A 15,297-nucleotide genomic window follows, 5' to 3' on the forward strand; every position below is an offset into this window, starting at 1 on the left:
ACACCATTCCCGAAGCTCCTAAGCGAGATTTCTTAGGGGTTTGGTCTCGTGTCCCTCTCCCTCTCTCGGCGAGAAAAGAATGCACACGGCACGGGGAAAGACACCACACGAGCACAGCACAGACAGGATTCGCTCTCTCCTCCCCCTCCCATTCCCATTCCCTTTCTTCTCTTTTTGTTGCACGTCGCAAATCGGGCGCGGGAGTAGCATCCCAGCTTCCCCGGCCGACTGTTTTTCTTACTCGTATCGTAGAGTACTGTTCCTCCTACTATATACGTAGTAGTACGGACATTATTGCATCGGCATATGTTTCCCGTCTGAGACCGGAACGGGTTCCCGGATGCGGCCACTACATTCTCGGGTCTTGTGTTGGGCTTAGGTTGAGGTTGGGCTGGGCTGGGCTGGGCTGGGCTTGGGAGGTGGATATAGAAGTACCGCGGAGTAAATGCGGACGGACGGATGGACAGACAAAGCTGCTGTAGGTACTTGGCCCAAGACCTCCCACGCCTCGACATTGGCGGAGCATGATTTCGCATGCCTCAACACTCAAAAGTTATTGCGGCTTCATGCTAGCTAAGGTTTCCTTTGTACGCGTAGAGGAAAGTAGAAGAGCCGAGCTGTAGAAATGGCCTTGTAGAAATCCACACAACTCTAGTACTTACTGGAAAACACACCGCTCCTTTCGAGCGGCTTAAGATCAAAGCTGGGAGCAAACAGAAGAAGCGGTAAAGCTAGCGACGCGTTACTCTTGTTCTGTCTGTGGTAGAACTGGCTATACTATTAAGAGTAAGTAGAAGTGTTTTGCATCGATTAGTTTTGATTTTAATCTGTTGTTTTTGGATATACGGAATACATCCTCTCGCGATCCTGTCTCGCGATCCTGCAATAAGCCGCCTTTGCGAATAGCTTCTTTTCCTTCTTGTTATTTCCCTTCGATCACGGCTAATTGTCCGAGCCACATGAGAAAAATTCTCATTATATAGAGCGGTATTTGGTTTAAGGTACTGAAGTATGCGAAATCATGATCCACCGCTGTACGGAGGTACATCCGGTCAAATTCAAGTGTCGTAACCCTCGTCGACCCACAGCTACTACATTTAGGCAGTAACGTGATCGCTAGACGCGGAATTTTGAAGAACCTCATTTGAGCAGAACCCAATTAGGTTAGAAAAAGTGGCTGTGGGTCGAGGGTTACGACACTTGACCGCTGTACCTCCTTCACCTCCGTACGGGGTATTTGTTGATTTGAATTACGAAGTATGCAGGAGGATGAGTCAGGGCTCGGGCCGAACCTTGATCGTCACATGGGTGCGTATGATAAGTCTGAGGTCTAATTGATACGAGGGCAAAGTACGGTGTAGTAATACCGGCTGACATTATTGTCTTGCTCGGGTCTGTTTTTAATCTAACAGTCAGGGCAAGCAAGTGTCCCACTTCAACTCGTATTGGAAATAACTTAGCAAAGAATAGAGCTATAACATTGAAACTTTAATACCTAGAACGAGCTCAATTCCGTCGATAAATGCATTTAAATGAAAATAGTGTAGCTCTTTTCTCTATTGAGTTATTTAAGTCGCAAATCGAATTAAAAAAAAAATTCTATCGAGAAGAATCGAAGATCACAATTTGTATTAAGAATAAGTCAACAACGAAAAGAGCTATCATAATTGAAGTTAGATACACGGATCGACGAGAACGGGTTCTATTGGATCCATGAAGAATATTATATAATTTCATCATAAAAATATTTAAAATAACACTTCTCACGCAAAAAGTACGATTGTAAGAGCAAAAAAAGCTGGGATGGTTAAGCGAAAATTCAAGAACCTCAGCTTTTCGATCACATTTATAACTTAAGTGATATTATAATAGTAAAAGCTATAGTAATAAAAATAAGATGCATGAGCCCGCTTGATTAAGGTCTTTCTAAATATCAGATTCATATCTTGAAATTCAATACAAGATACCATTAATCTTGAAAATTATAATTTTCTAAATATAAACCCTTTTATTTTCAGTCGAATTCAATCGTAGGTTGATGAACTGATAAAGGGACTATCGTAAGTATATCACAAGTGATATAAAGGATTTATTGCGAAGCGGGACCCCGGAACTTTTAAACTACGCAACACTTTTGGGAAAATGACAATTCATTCACCGCTGACTTGATTGCGTGCGAGAGATAAATAGAGCCTCATCAGAGATAGGTTTATGCCCCGTCTACATCGTTCTAGTCTATATCGTTCTAGAGCTGTTTGTCTGCAAGGACTCATGATCACGAGTTAATTTGCAACACAGTTAGAGAAATCAACATAGCTAACGTCGTCATTCCAATTTCTCTCCTTCGAAATACCACAGACAAAAAAAAAAGCATCGACTACATCTTCTCACTACTACTATATTCTCCGGAAAAAAAAAGACTTCGTCAAATCTATTCTTTTCATCAGATTTCAACGTTGGCCTTTTTAAGTTCGGTTCCCCGAAGATCAAGGATCAGGTAGCTCGTGATCGAAACTAGCGCTCATGGGAGGCCATATCGATGCATGCGTCGCACCTTAAGGCTTGCTTGATATACGCTGCATACAAGTCTCTGCTCCTATCTATTACGCTATCAACTTCTATATTTGCTTTGTTACATAATTATTTCATTTTGAACTGGTGTAAGTTCGCTACATGGAGCGGTGTGCTGAAGGTGATGTATCTTGATCGTTCGCTTACCTCCAGGAATCACGGCGAGCTCCTTTGACCCTAGATTATGACATTGACAATAGAGGATTTTGCCTTCTCCGTACGTGTGCTCAAATGCTGCTAGCCTATCTTTTCTGGGGGTGTCAAAGCGAGAAAGGGTGTGAGGAGCGGTTCTTTGGGGGTGTTCGGACCTGGACGGTTGAAATGGTATGAGATTGGAAGTTGAGTTACGTACTAAGCGAGGATGGCAGAGGCGGTTGGTTACTTCAACTCACAAAGGGCAAGACTCAAATGCAATGTTGTACTGCAGGTACTAGATACCAAGGATAGCTTGAGATGTGAATTTTGCTGCTCATCTGAGTAAATAGCTTATACCTCTCAAAATACCAGCACAAATTACAGCTTCAGATCCTTTTTCATAACTTCCAGGCTCTCTCCTTCCCTCGAGTCCACCTTGTCATTCAACACCCTGTCAACTTCCTCACCAAGGTTGGCCTCGCCTCCGAGAATATCGAACCACCCCTTCGCGCCGTCTTTTTCAAGCAATCTCGCCGCTACCTCAGCGACATCGCCTCTCGTGACTTTCCCCCTCGCAGGAGTCTTTCCCAAAACGACTCTCCCCGTCTCAGGTTCATCGCTCAAGTTGCCAGGTCTGAGCACAATGTACTGAAAGCCTTTCTCCTCGCCGAGAACAGTGATGTTCTCATCGGCTGCTAGTTTGGCCTTGTAACTAAGCATCAGATGTCAGTGAATGTATATTTCTAACCAAGAGCAGCAGTTCAGCGCATTGGGGGCCCAAGAGAGAAAAGGCGCCAATATCTTGCAAAAGTACATACTAATCCGGCATCATCTCGGTATTGACCTTCGTCACCGTCTCCCAGGACTGGTCATCCCACCACGATGCCCTCTCCCTCCTCGAACTCAGCGCAGAAACCAGCAGGAACTTCTTCACAGACGGCACGTTGATCGCCGAGCGGGCGAAGAACGTGCAAGCGTCGCGATCGATGGCGTAAGTCATCTCTTTTCCGCCTTTACCGCCAGCACCTATATTGTCAAAGTCAACATCTAAGCCCTGTCCAAAATCCACAGCTTAAAACTACACGCCTAAAGGTTCAAACATTTCACCTCAAACCGCAACACAACTCCATCACCCACCCCCCAAATTCCCCAAAACAAAATGTCCAAAAATCAAAAGATAAAAAATGAGCGGAATAAACACACCAGCACTCCAAACAACCCAATCCGGCCTCGTCTTCTCCAAAATGACCTTCGCGTCCGCCTCACTCCTCACATCCGCCAAACTCGTGACCAGCACCTCAATGCCGCCCGGCCCGCTCCGGCCCGCCTCCAGGACCGCAGCTTCCTGGCCCGGGTTCCGGATGACGGACACAACGTCCCAGGAGCGCTGCACCAGCTTGGGCGTGAGCAGGAGGGAGACCTTGCCGTGGCCGCCGAGGAGGAGGATGCGCGGGTTGGGCATTGCAGCGGGGTGGTGTCCTTTTCTTTTTCTGTTTTGCCAGAAAGGAAAGGATGAGATGATCTGGAGAGAATTTAAGATGATTTACGGAACGAGGATATGATGGTCTTGACCCCGCCATGGATGTTGCATCAATACCACTCACTGATAGAATCCAGAATAGCTCTGATTAGGTAATCAGCCCCTTGCACCAGACAATATATCTCCCTCCGCTATAGACCACCAGAAGCTAGGTAAGTCTTTATCACTTTCTCAGCTTACACTAGTAAGTACCGAGTCTTTTGTTTCGCCGCTCCCATCAATCAAGCCGAAAAAAAATAAAAAATAAAATAACCAAAAACAGCAAAACTCCGGTCACACTTCCCCTCAGTTTCCCGATGGAGAAAATGCGCCTTGAAAAACCCCTTTGACCCGTAAGGAAAGGATTTCAATTAGATTAGCATATTGTGTGGGTGGTGTCCCGCTGCACGACCAGAGCGAGCTCTGGTGGTGACGAGGAGTCGACACTTGCTTCGCTAGATAATAGCGATGTGGATTTTTTTTAAGCGAGCTAAAGGGTCATTTAATAGCGGGATTATGATTATTGAAGGCGTGGAATATTTGCGAAGGGGATTTGTTTGGGTATAGAGAACAGGCTCGTGGAATCATTTGTTACCTTTGTTAGGGGTAAGTTGAAGAAGGGATATTGTATGATTGATTGATGACGGTTGAGAATGCGAAATAGGTAGACAAACAACCATTGACGACGACTGGTCGGATGGAGGAGGAGGAGTCCATATATCAGAACCATCAGAGGAAACGTCTTGAGACGCCAACTGTGGCCCAAGGCACTTACTTACACATGAGGCTGAAAGCCCTTCTCTGTACCTACTCCTTTCTTGAACACAATGACCAGCAAGATTGCACATAGATTTGGCAATGAATGCACTTCGGATCTATCCTCTCCATAATATACATCAACACCCCAAGGCAAATCCATCGAACTCCTCCGTATCGATTCAATGGCTACGCCAAAGTATAACTAACTCCAGTCGAGACTCTCGTAGTGCCCCAACCCGCCGCTCGGGTTTTCTACCTTCGAATACCAACACCGACCGCATCCTAAAGCCCACATCCTGAGATCCTCAACTCTATCACCTGTTGTACTGGAAAGCTCCAAATACTCCACCCGTCCCACCAGGCGTCTGAGGCCCCATCGGTCCAGTATTGCTGCTGTGGACAGGTGTGCTCACAAGATTCGCATTGCCAGTATTCGGAGTACTTGGAGTGCCATTGGTGTACCCGTTCTGGCCTGGCGTAACATTCTCTTGTTGCTGATAGTTGTTGTGTTGGATGTGGGCATTACTAATAACGTATTCTGGAAACCCCAGACCCCATACCTTGCCATCGTGCTCGTCGCTGATCTCGCCGTTGAAGATTTTTTCCCGGATTCGGAAGAACACCTTGCCCGTCAACAGCGAATCCGACCCAGCTTGATGCGCAAAGCCTTGTCTCTTGATCTTCAGGCTCTCAGCCAGGGCTTCCAAGCCGGACTTCTGCTCGAACTTCTGCAAAACTTCGGCGCTCTGCGGATCCAGTGGAGTGGCCTGGCCCATAGTGTGTTGTCTGATGGCCGCCTTCATAAGGTACTTGATATCATATATGCTGGGGAAGTACTTCTTCATATTGACATCAAATTCGAATTCATCATCAGGGAGAGGGTTGACCATGAGAAGTTTCGTGAGGTAGCCAAAATCGTAGCCCCCGTGGAAAGATACCCAATGCACTTCTTCGTAGCAAACGAGGCCAGATGTCATAAGGACTGACCCAAAAGTGCCTACGTCTATGCCATCGGCCTGCATTCTGTCGAAGTCTACCCCGGCTCTCCTTAATGTTTCGATCGACATCTCTGCGAACATGTCATCTTCCAGAGAAAACTGGAAGTTAAACTGCCACGTCGTCGGGATGTTGATTGGGGAATTACTAGCATACTTCCGCGTCTCTTCCTGTGTCACGTCGAGTCCCAACTCTGCGGCGGACATTTGCGCTGGAGGGGATTCGCCATCTTCCGTAAACACACTGATGCCTAATTGGAGAAGTTTGAGCAGATCGACGTTGCAACGGAGACACTGATAATGATAATCGCTCTTCCCATTGAAAGATCCCATAGGTCGTGCGACGAGTCCAGGGAATTCCGTATCCTGACTTCATGTCAGACCAACAATCCAATACTTGCGCTTCCGTTCCGAGCTCTCCTCTTACCATTGCGATGTATGGGTACTTGTCCACCAGACACCTCAAAATAGCCATTTCCTCATTGAGGTTACCAGCCCATACGTCCCGTATCCTGTTCTTATTTCCCGCCTGTCTTGCTCCGTGGTCGATACCGTTGTGTACCGGGTGATTCGCATTCGCAAAGCCCAGCTGCGCAGCATGGCTCGCCAGCCCAGTGGCCCCAGGCGCCCCTATACCAGCGCCTCCGAAACCCCCGGAGAGGCTCAAGGCATTCCCGTTCACGGCAAAAGGGTTGCTCATCGAATTCGCATTCATGAACCCCTGGTTGGCGGGCGGAGCCAGGCCGGCCGCATGCGACTGCGCATGAGATGGATACTGCTGGTAGTGGTTTGCAAGGTTATTCGCGACGCCAAAGCGCTGCATCGGCGGAGGCATCCTGAAGAAGCTCTGTGTTATGTATGCTGGTCCAGAGGGGTCGAGGGAGCTGTCTGATTTTCATGGGCGCAGCGTAACGCACAATTCGGGGCGAGAGACAGGCACAGGGTGGCAGATGGTGAATGGCAATCTCGAGGTCACGTAGGTCGAAGTGGGAGGGACAAAAGAGTATTCGGTATTCGGTATTCGGATTTCCTTGTTGTCGCAGGTTTTACTGTATCGATCTGCTTGCTCTTGGAGGAGGGGGGTGGGTAGGTGCGGATGGGATGCGTTGAAGAGACAGGCCTTTCTGATAAGTACGAAGTACTTTACTGTACTGTATCGGCTGATTCTCGGCTGACTCACCTGTGAGCTTAATGTGCCAAGACCTGGATTCGACCTCGATTGAGTTGGAAAACACCTGAACTGTTGACCCGGTCCCCCAGAAACACAATCTCGTGGACCACAATTTACAACATGCGTCTTACAAGGTATGCCAGATCAGGATCAATTGGAGCGGGCCATGCAGATGGAGTAGTGATTCTTTGCGCAAGCTAACGGTGTGCTGGCAGTGTACGAAGGGCTGCTCCTCGAGCAAACCTCACGGGCTTTGATCCAAAGGCATACGCCGCCGCCGCCGGAAAACCCAAGAACGACCCCTGGGCGAGAGCGTGAGCGCAATTGAAAAGACAGATCAGAGACCTCGAGACTGACTGCGGCCTACAGTGAGGCGTGGCGATACAGCGGACCATTCACACGAGCCAACCGATTTAAAGGCAGCTTCCCAGGCCTGGGTATTGCGACAGTGGCATTTGCGGCATACTGCGGATACGAACACTTCTTTCTGAGTGATGATCATGGACATGGGGAGGGTCACGGAGAGGGACACCATTAGAAGGCGCGAGCTCGAGGAGATGCTGTACATATGCAACGAATAGGAAGCTTTCCGGACCACCATCGAATCCTCGGGAACTGAGGCCGATTGCCCAGTTGAAAGGCACCCGTCTCTGCTCAATAGCATCGTTTGGCGACTGGGTTAGATTCGACGATAGGACCGATCCACTGGCAGCCAAGACAGACGAGGCCGCCGAAGTCCTGCAAAATTTCGATGCCCAGTGGTGCCGAGAATCATATGAACGAGACGCACCTGCGGCTTTGCTAAACAGAATTTCGGACAGCTTTTGGGTGTGGGAGGTCAGGTACATGTATGGCTCGTTGGCAGCCCGAACCGGATGAGTCTCCTGAGTTTCCCGCGGCCGTGCCCCGTCTTCAAAGCCCAGTCGTGCAGAATGTAATAAGATTTCGGAACGGTTTCATGCCGGTGACCCTTATTCGTAAATAACAATCTTGCCGAACTTATTTTGTGGTATTAGGATTCGCGGTCTACCTTGCAGTGTCGTGCAATACCTATAGCTGCTGCCAACAATACGCTGTTCCCACTTGGTATTGCAAGCTATCTATTTTCACTTTCATCATATGCTTCCTAGCTAGCATTCAACTATCATTATGCGCCACTCCTTCTCCGGAGGTAAGAAATAAACCTGCTGGTGTGGGATGGAATGGCTTCAAGTCTACATACATATGATCGTATAGCGGTTCAGCGGTATTCAGGCAGTGATTAGCTTCATAGAGGTTGGAAGGTGAGGCAACAAACGGACTCGGGTATTCGACTGATGTTGTACAAAATTTAGGAAAGGAACCGGCCAACGAATAGCTCCTCGCCAGCACGAAGTAAGAAGAACCATAGCATGAAAGACCTCGATGTGGTGCTTGGTAGAAATAACCTTGCAATAGAGCCTTGCAAAAGAGCGAGGCCATGGCCAAGAATTACCAACTGTGGCAACTCCTTAAACTTCAGATACGCCGGAAGAGCGACTTGTCTCCCAAGAACAGCTGGAAAGAAAAACCCAGATTCTGATTTCGAATGATCATTCGAAAGCTTCTTTTGCCGGTCCGAGAATGTCGGCAGGTGACCAACTTCGAAGTAACACTCAGAGCAGCCAGAGAAGATCTTGGAAATAGCACTTGACATTCGGAAGGAATTATAACTTATCTTGACACCACCGTCAGCTTCTCGCCTGCCGAAAATCTCCAGTATCAACCTGGCCCGGAGGACATAGGTACCGATCCTTCGGACTAGGTCGAATACCAAGACGTCACACGTCGCGTCAAAGTAAATGGTGTACACCAGGTTTTACACCGACACGAGAACTATCCCCAATGCTTGCGACCGGACTACCTCGGACGGGCCACTGCCATCGACAAGCACGGTACGAACGGCGAAAATGTAGATTCTAAGCCGACGCGCCTGACTGGCGGAGGCGAGTTGGCATTGCTACGCTCCCTGGGAATAATTTGATTTGGAGAGCTGCGGAAAGAGGCAACGACTTTATCATTAAGCCTGAAAACTACGGCATTATCGAGAAGCAGCTAAATCTATTTATTGAAGAGAAGCGTCGGCCCAGAGGAGATGCTCGTGGTAACCGAAAGCCGTTCATACCACATATTTACATACGAAGGACTAGAAAAGAGTATTCAGAGTTGATGTAGTCGAAATCTGACATGCCTAAGCGATCATCGATTCTTAGTCATCTGAAATGGGGTTGAGCAAAGTTTTTGTTGCTGGGAACTCGTAAGCCAGGATACCATCTAAGAATCAATAGTGTTTGTCTAATTTACCATTCTTAATAAGCCTCTGATATACTAGGTTCGTGCAGTCGTAGGGTATGCCTTCATGGTCATTCGAGCACACTCTAGCACACCTAGCTGCGCTCAAGTCATTGCTTCATCACCAAACGCTCCATCATAGTCGAAAGGCTCGAGAAAGCTACCGTTTGGAGCTTCGACAAATGATCTTCGAACAGTGGCTTGATATCGTCCATGGCAAGACCCCAGCCCTATTTATTAGTCGCGTAGCGTTGCAAGTTGCAACAAAGAGAGGTATTCCCAGGCTTTGGATATGTACAAGAAGCACGAATAATAATGTCTGGTGTCATTCTCCTCCCTTAGCAGAAATTGCCGTGGGAATTTGAATGTTCGAGAAATCCATCGCTGGTATTTGAAATTTGCGTATGCTTGATATCCCCCCATAAGTAGCTTCCCTACCGATGAACAAAGTCTTACTGCTCTCGGATTTCCCAGAGTGTATGCACAAGATTTTGTGTCTCCATCAGACTCTCCAAATCGACTTTACTTTTGATGGGAAAATCTCTCTGACTGACCGTGGCTCGTGGACTTCTTTTCCGCAGCAAGGAAGACCTTTATGCTGTGTTTCAAGACCAGTGACTGTGTAATTCAGGTTAAAGTCCGCTGCAAGATTTCATCATCTCCACTGTTGAACAGGTAGCCATAGATTCGCGTGGTCGTTAATACTAGATCATTGACGCTGTTGCCAGCCTTATTCAGCTTTCACGGAAGCAACTAGTGGCTCGCCTAAATGGCGCTAAATTATCGCTCTTTCCCGTTATTCTGCCTCTCCCGTTCCCGTTGCAACTCCGTCACAACACAATTGCCTTCGACACCGCACCGCGAGAATCATCAAATCATGGCTACCTCAAGCGCGGGCATTGTCTTCGAGAAAGATATGGATGCAGCTTTCGAAGAGACCACGTTCACCGGTGACTTTGCCTTCCGGCGCACCGTCTTCCTCAACTGCACCCTGCGCAATGTCTCCATCTACGCCTCGTCGCTGACGAACTGCGAGCTCCGCGATGTCAAGATCTACACCTCGTCCATTGCCGGCGGTACCCTCGACAAATGCGACATCGCCAACTCTGCCGTCTCCAAGAGCACCCTAAACTATTGCGATGTCCTCAGCTCGAAGATCACGACGTCCCAGATCACGCACTCGACACTGATCAAGAGCGCTCCCACCAAGTCGGCGGTCAAGGCCTGCGAGATCAACATGTCGCCTCCCGTACTTAGGAAGTTCCCGATCGAGTTGCGCCAGATGATGTTCGGCTACTGCCTGCAGATCGAGGAGGATAACAAGTCACCGGCTCTGCTGATGGCTCTGCGTGCTGACAAGGAGCTCTACCCGGAGGCGATTGAGATGTTCTACAAGCTCAACTACTTCACTCTCAACTCCGTTACCATCAAGACGCTCGACGACCTCTCTCCAAATGCTGTGATGGGTATCAAGAACCTCTGCTTTGAGTAAGTGCCTTCCCTCCCTTCTGTTTGTGGTCCACTCGGAGCTAAACGGAACTAAGCAATCGCGACGGTGCACTCCCAACCACGGACACTTACGGTCTGACCCCACCTCTCGTCAAGGCTTCGCAGGTGGGTACCATCCTGATGAGAACAAAGTGCCACGTCGGACACCAAGGCGATCCGCTCTGGGCCCTCCGCGCCGTCGACAAACTCAGAGGAGTATCCAAGCTGCTTCTGGAGTGTATCGAGGGGCCAACATCGCAGTGGGCTGTTGACATCTGGGATATCCAAGTAAACATGCTAGAGAAGCATCTCAGTGTCCCAGGCAAGCTCGAATGTGAGGAGGCGGGCATGAAGCTCAAGTCTTGGTCGGCGGAGGAGGGCAAGTGTCTTCGATGGCATTGAAAAGCTCCTGCGTGGGTGGATCTGTTCTCATCGCTCCAGGTTAGAATGTCGGGCCCTATGCTGCTGTGTGATAGTCAAGTGGAGGAAGGGAATGTGGCACCTACTTGCGCTCTCTGAACATTACATAGCTAGCTAGCTACCTGGCAGCTCTGAATGAATGCAGCTAGAAAGTCACTCATGACCCCTCCACATATCTACCCACCTCTCCTCTTGGGTAAAAAAAAAAAAAAAAAAAAAAGTAAAGAACGCGCTTCTGCTTGCTCCTTTACACTCTATACCCCCCTATTCCTCAATTCACAAACACCTACCCATCCTATAAACTCCACCATAAGTCCTACTTACGAATCTCCCCTCCTTCCGACTTACCCCCCCGCCCCTCCACCCCGTATAATTCTCCCCATCCCGAACGCCTCCTGGTTCTGCACAGAAAGAGAGGTTTGGCTGGTTCCAATTCCGATTTCGATATCGTATCGTATATGGGTGGGCATGGCTAGCTTGTCCGCAAAGAGTTGTCGTGCGTTGCTACAACCCTGCGAGTCGCGCATAGCGTGGCCTTCATGTGCGAGGAGGTCATACTAACGCCTAAGGTAGCTTTGGGGCGATCGACACCACCGACATCTAATAAGTCAAAAGAAAAAATAGGCGCGCGGGGGGGGGGCAAGGGGGGCGTAGATCTCGGCTGATTCGGAGGAGGAAGAAAAAACAAACAAACAATAAATCAGCTAGCTCCCCGTTCACTTTACACGTTTCATGATGAATGAGATATGGATAAACTTTCCGGCAGCCGGCAGGTAAGGATGAAAGCTAATTGTATCTGTTTACCCAGCAGCGGAGGACAATACTAGGTCACACTGCCAAGAGGAAAAGATGCCGATTTTCCATCATACCCCTAAGCCATGACAAACCAGCCGATATGCCAGCCATAAGCCCTGCTAAGCCGTCTGCCCATCTGCCTCGAGGTCTTGTACGGGATCTTAGATTGCAGGTAAGGCTCGTGGATCCTGATGTCGCCCTTCAGGTCAAACTTCGTGGGCTCAAAGTGCCACACCGAGCCCTACAGCTTCTCAACACGAAACCCCATCTTGTCCATCGCATGAAGAGAGTCGGTCCAAAGGATCTCACCGGGCGTATCCGCCTGATTATGGATGAAGAAAAGAGTTCTGAAGACCTTGTAGGAGCGTTGGTCTAGCTGTCATCCGGGCTCTTCTAGCGTAGGTTGAGCTTCCGCCTCGCTATCGTCAGCGCTTTCTTGCTGGTTTTCTTTTCGCGTAGGTTGAGTTTCCGCTTTGCTATCGTTAGCGCTTGATTCTTGGTTGTCTTCTAGCGTAGGTTGAGCTTCAGCCTCGCTATCGTTAGCGCCTACCTCCTGGTTGTCTTCTTGCTAGGTTGAGCTTCCGCCTCGCTATCGTCAGCGCCTGCCTGCGGGTTGCTTGCCTGGCCTCCGGTCCCGTTTTTCGTTTTTACAGTTGCGGATACCTTCGTCGAAACTGAAGTCTTGGTGTCAAGGTCAAGCCCCGAAAATAATTCTTCAGTGGCTTCTTGTTTGCTCCTCTTCGGCGCTGGGGTGATATTGATCGGCTCAACCCATTCTGGCGTTCTTTTCAAGTCACGATTCTCGAACAAAAAACCCCCCACTATCTCATTGAGAGTCTCACCGACCTTGTACCTAAATTTCGTATCGAACTTCTTCCAAAAGGCATCCAAATCTTGCTCGGCCTTGCGCATCGCCTGATGATTTTCCTTCGTGCGCTGCTTTTCTATCGGGTAATAGAATCTTATATCTCTATCCTCGAATGGGCTGATCGGAGCCCCCAGTGTTTCAAGGCCCGTGGATACATACATTATGTTGTTCTCAATCACCTGTCGCACCTTGAATTTTTCGAAAACCTCCTCCACAACCCCTTTGTGGAGCTTGGAGAATTCGTACTCCATGCTTGATGCCCAGGGTTGGTAATTCTCGATTTCATCGCGGATTTGAGCGAAGAAGCCCAAGTTTGAGATGAGGTTCATTACCCGCGATGAAAGCCGACACTTTTCGCCGGGGTATTCGATGATAAAACGTTCCAGGTCATCCAACATATCAGAAAGTCCGTATTGGTGCGTCTTATCTGGATCCGAAAGAGCCTGGAGCTTGAAAAGAAGATTGTCACTGCCTAGGGTTAAAGGCAACATCTGAATGATTGTGAGAGTGCTATGTGGGCTTGGAGGTTGACGGACATAATGGCCTCGGAGAGGTGGGGAGGCTGGGGCGTCGTTTTGGAGATTCTTCATGACACGCCTCTGAGCTTCCATGAGCCTATTCGAGTCAGTTGGGCCTATGAATGCATTCAAAGTAAGATTATGGGCTTTCATACATTTGCTTGAAAGTTAAGAATGCGTGCAGGTATTCATCAGGAAGCCGTTTTTGGGGGGAAATGATACTAATGTACTTCTCCTGCAAAGTTTCGAGAACGGCGAGCTGCTTCTCAATGATGTTCCAGTCGATAAGGGAGAGGTACGCATCTTCGGTCATGTGAGCGATAACTCGTTCCCAGAAACACGCATGGTCTTGTGACCCTCTAGGGCCAACAGGGTGATCATGGCCGTTGGTGTCTATCAGCCTCTCATTTCGATGTTGACCAAATTCCGTTATCGTATCTTTATAGTAAGAGGGGTCTTCTCTCAATAACAAAATGTGATCCTCTGCTTCTGAAAGCTTTGCACCTATAATTCCCCGCATTCGCTTGTATTCAAAACTCCGGGGAGCGCGGTACTGCCTCTCGATGGCGAGTGTTACGGTGGTTGGGTACTCGGATGTATCTGTAGTGACGGGAGGCAGGGTCCCCTGGACGGCGAATTGAGGATCGATCAATGAGGTGGACTCGTTCATATCATGCAAAATCAGCCTGCAGCAGTCAATGAGGAACTGCATGATTCTATCCTGAATCTCGAGAGTGATCAGACCATATCCGAAATTGAATGATCGATCATGCATCACGTCGTCGAGTGCATTCATGTCGTCCTTCCATGATGCAAGTCTCCCATATGAAGTTGCCGTGTCGCCATCCAAGTAAATGGTATGCTCAAGTAATAACGGAGCCCCTACGGCTCCGGTGCTGCGGGCAATTTTGGTACGAATATAATCCGAACGGGCGAAAGCACTCGGTTGATTACGGCCCCGACTGTGAAGGAAATGTAAAAGGCTCCTTCTCACGGTCAAATCCTCGAGGTTCATAACAGGCCACAAGTACCACTCTCGAAACTTCGTCTTCCCATCTGGTCGACCAACAGAGGCTTCGAGTTCAAGGGCGCCGAAGTCTGGACGATGAAACGGCGCCATTTCTGGCCAAGCGGCAAGGAGAATTGACTTTTGCTGTTTCTTGGTCTTCTTCAACCATCTCTTCCTAATTGTGGCTTCGTGTCGGTCAAGAATCTGCCCCAGTAGATCGTAATTTGACCAGATACTGGCAGCTCTACTCTTTACCTCTTCTTTGGCCTCTGATGGGGACAGGAAAGAGGATGGCATTACAACCTGCCCCTGCTGCGCGCGCTCCTTGAACCACTTTTCAGGGTCTTTCCGGTCAAAGTCATCCACATCATCCAGCTTAGTGAACGCGGGTATATTTGGAGCGTCCGGCATTTTGAATTGTTAGGTTGCTAAAGAAGCATAAGATTGATGAAGGTGATTGAAAAGATCATAGATGGCGGAAAGAAGCAAACAGGGAGGTCAACCTGGGCATAGGCTAACGCATGCTGCGCCGGAGTAGCCATTGGAAGGCGCGATACAGACTATCGTAGTTAGTTTACCGGTAGCTGAGCTTCGCTTCCCTACTCTCCACCAAAACATCTTTCTGTATGTAGCGTATATGTTACCTGACAGCAAGCATGACCAAGTGGGGTTGTGCACACAGGTTTGAGGCCTCTGATTACCAGGAGTCGATCTGGTACATTGCACTCCCCATAAACAA

At 48.7% G+C, this 15,297-nt stretch overlaps 5 protein-coding genes across 5 annotated transcripts; 2 read left to right on the forward strand and 3 right to left on the reverse strand.

The window, feature by feature from the left end:
- Positions 1-3,084: 3,084 nt before the first annotated feature.
- Positions 3,085-4,168, reverse strand: L3040_007105 (uncharacterized protein; the record flags this gene model as incomplete). Its single annotated transcript, XM_007296612.1, has 3 exons — positions 3,085-3,418; positions 3,525-3,732; positions 3,910-4,168. 3 exons carry the CDS (start codon positions 4,166-4,168, stop codon positions 3,085-3,087), a joined length of 801 nt encoding a protein of 266 aa, XP_007296674.1.
- Positions 4,169-5,298: 1,130 nt separating this feature from the next.
- L3040_007106 (uncharacterized protein) lies at positions 5,299-6,814 on the reverse strand (the record flags this gene model as incomplete). The annotated part of the gene is made up of 2 exons (XM_007296613.1): positions 5,299-6,345; positions 6,407-6,814. 2 exons carry the CDS (start codon positions 6,812-6,814, stop codon positions 5,299-5,301), a joined length of 1,455 nt encoding a protein of 484 aa, XP_007296675.1.
- A 456-nt stretch (positions 6,815-7,270) lies between these two features.
- L3040_007107 (uncharacterized protein) lies at positions 7,271-7,688 on the forward strand (the record flags this gene model as incomplete). The annotated part of the gene is made up of 3 exons (XM_007296614.1): positions 7,271-7,284; positions 7,366-7,464; positions 7,520-7,688. 3 exons carry the CDS (start codon positions 7,271-7,273, stop codon positions 7,686-7,688), a joined length of 282 nt encoding a protein of 93 aa, XP_007296676.1.
- A 2,649-nt stretch (positions 7,689-10,337) lies between these two features.
- On the forward strand, positions 10,338-11,350 carry L3040_007108 (uncharacterized protein; the record flags this gene model as incomplete). Its single annotated transcript, XM_007296615.2, has 2 exons — positions 10,338-10,948; positions 11,005-11,350. 2 exons carry the CDS (start codon positions 10,338-10,340, stop codon positions 11,348-11,350), a joined length of 957 nt encoding a protein of 318 aa, XP_007296677.2.
- Positions 11,351-12,588: 1,238 nt separating this feature from the next.
- L3040_007109 (uncharacterized protein) lies at positions 12,589-14,969 on the reverse strand (the record flags this gene model as incomplete). The annotated part of the gene is made up of 3 exons (XM_066156156.1): positions 12,589-12,634; positions 12,714-13,646; positions 13,705-14,969. The coding sequence occupies 3 exons, from the start codon at positions 14,967-14,969 to the stop codon at positions 12,589-12,591; spliced, it is 2,244 nt and encodes a 747-aa protein (XP_066010965.1).
- Positions 14,970-15,297: the final 328 nt, after the last annotated feature.

Source organism: Drepanopeziza brunnea, assembly GCF_022702325.1.
Source record: "Drepanopeziza brunnea f. sp. 'multigermtubi' strain 214-2 chromosome Unknown ctg12, whole genome shotgun sequence".
In the NCBI taxonomy this organism is placed as follows: Eukaryota; Fungi; Ascomycota; class Leotiomycetes; order Helotiales; family Drepanopezizaceae; genus Drepanopeziza; species Drepanopeziza brunnea.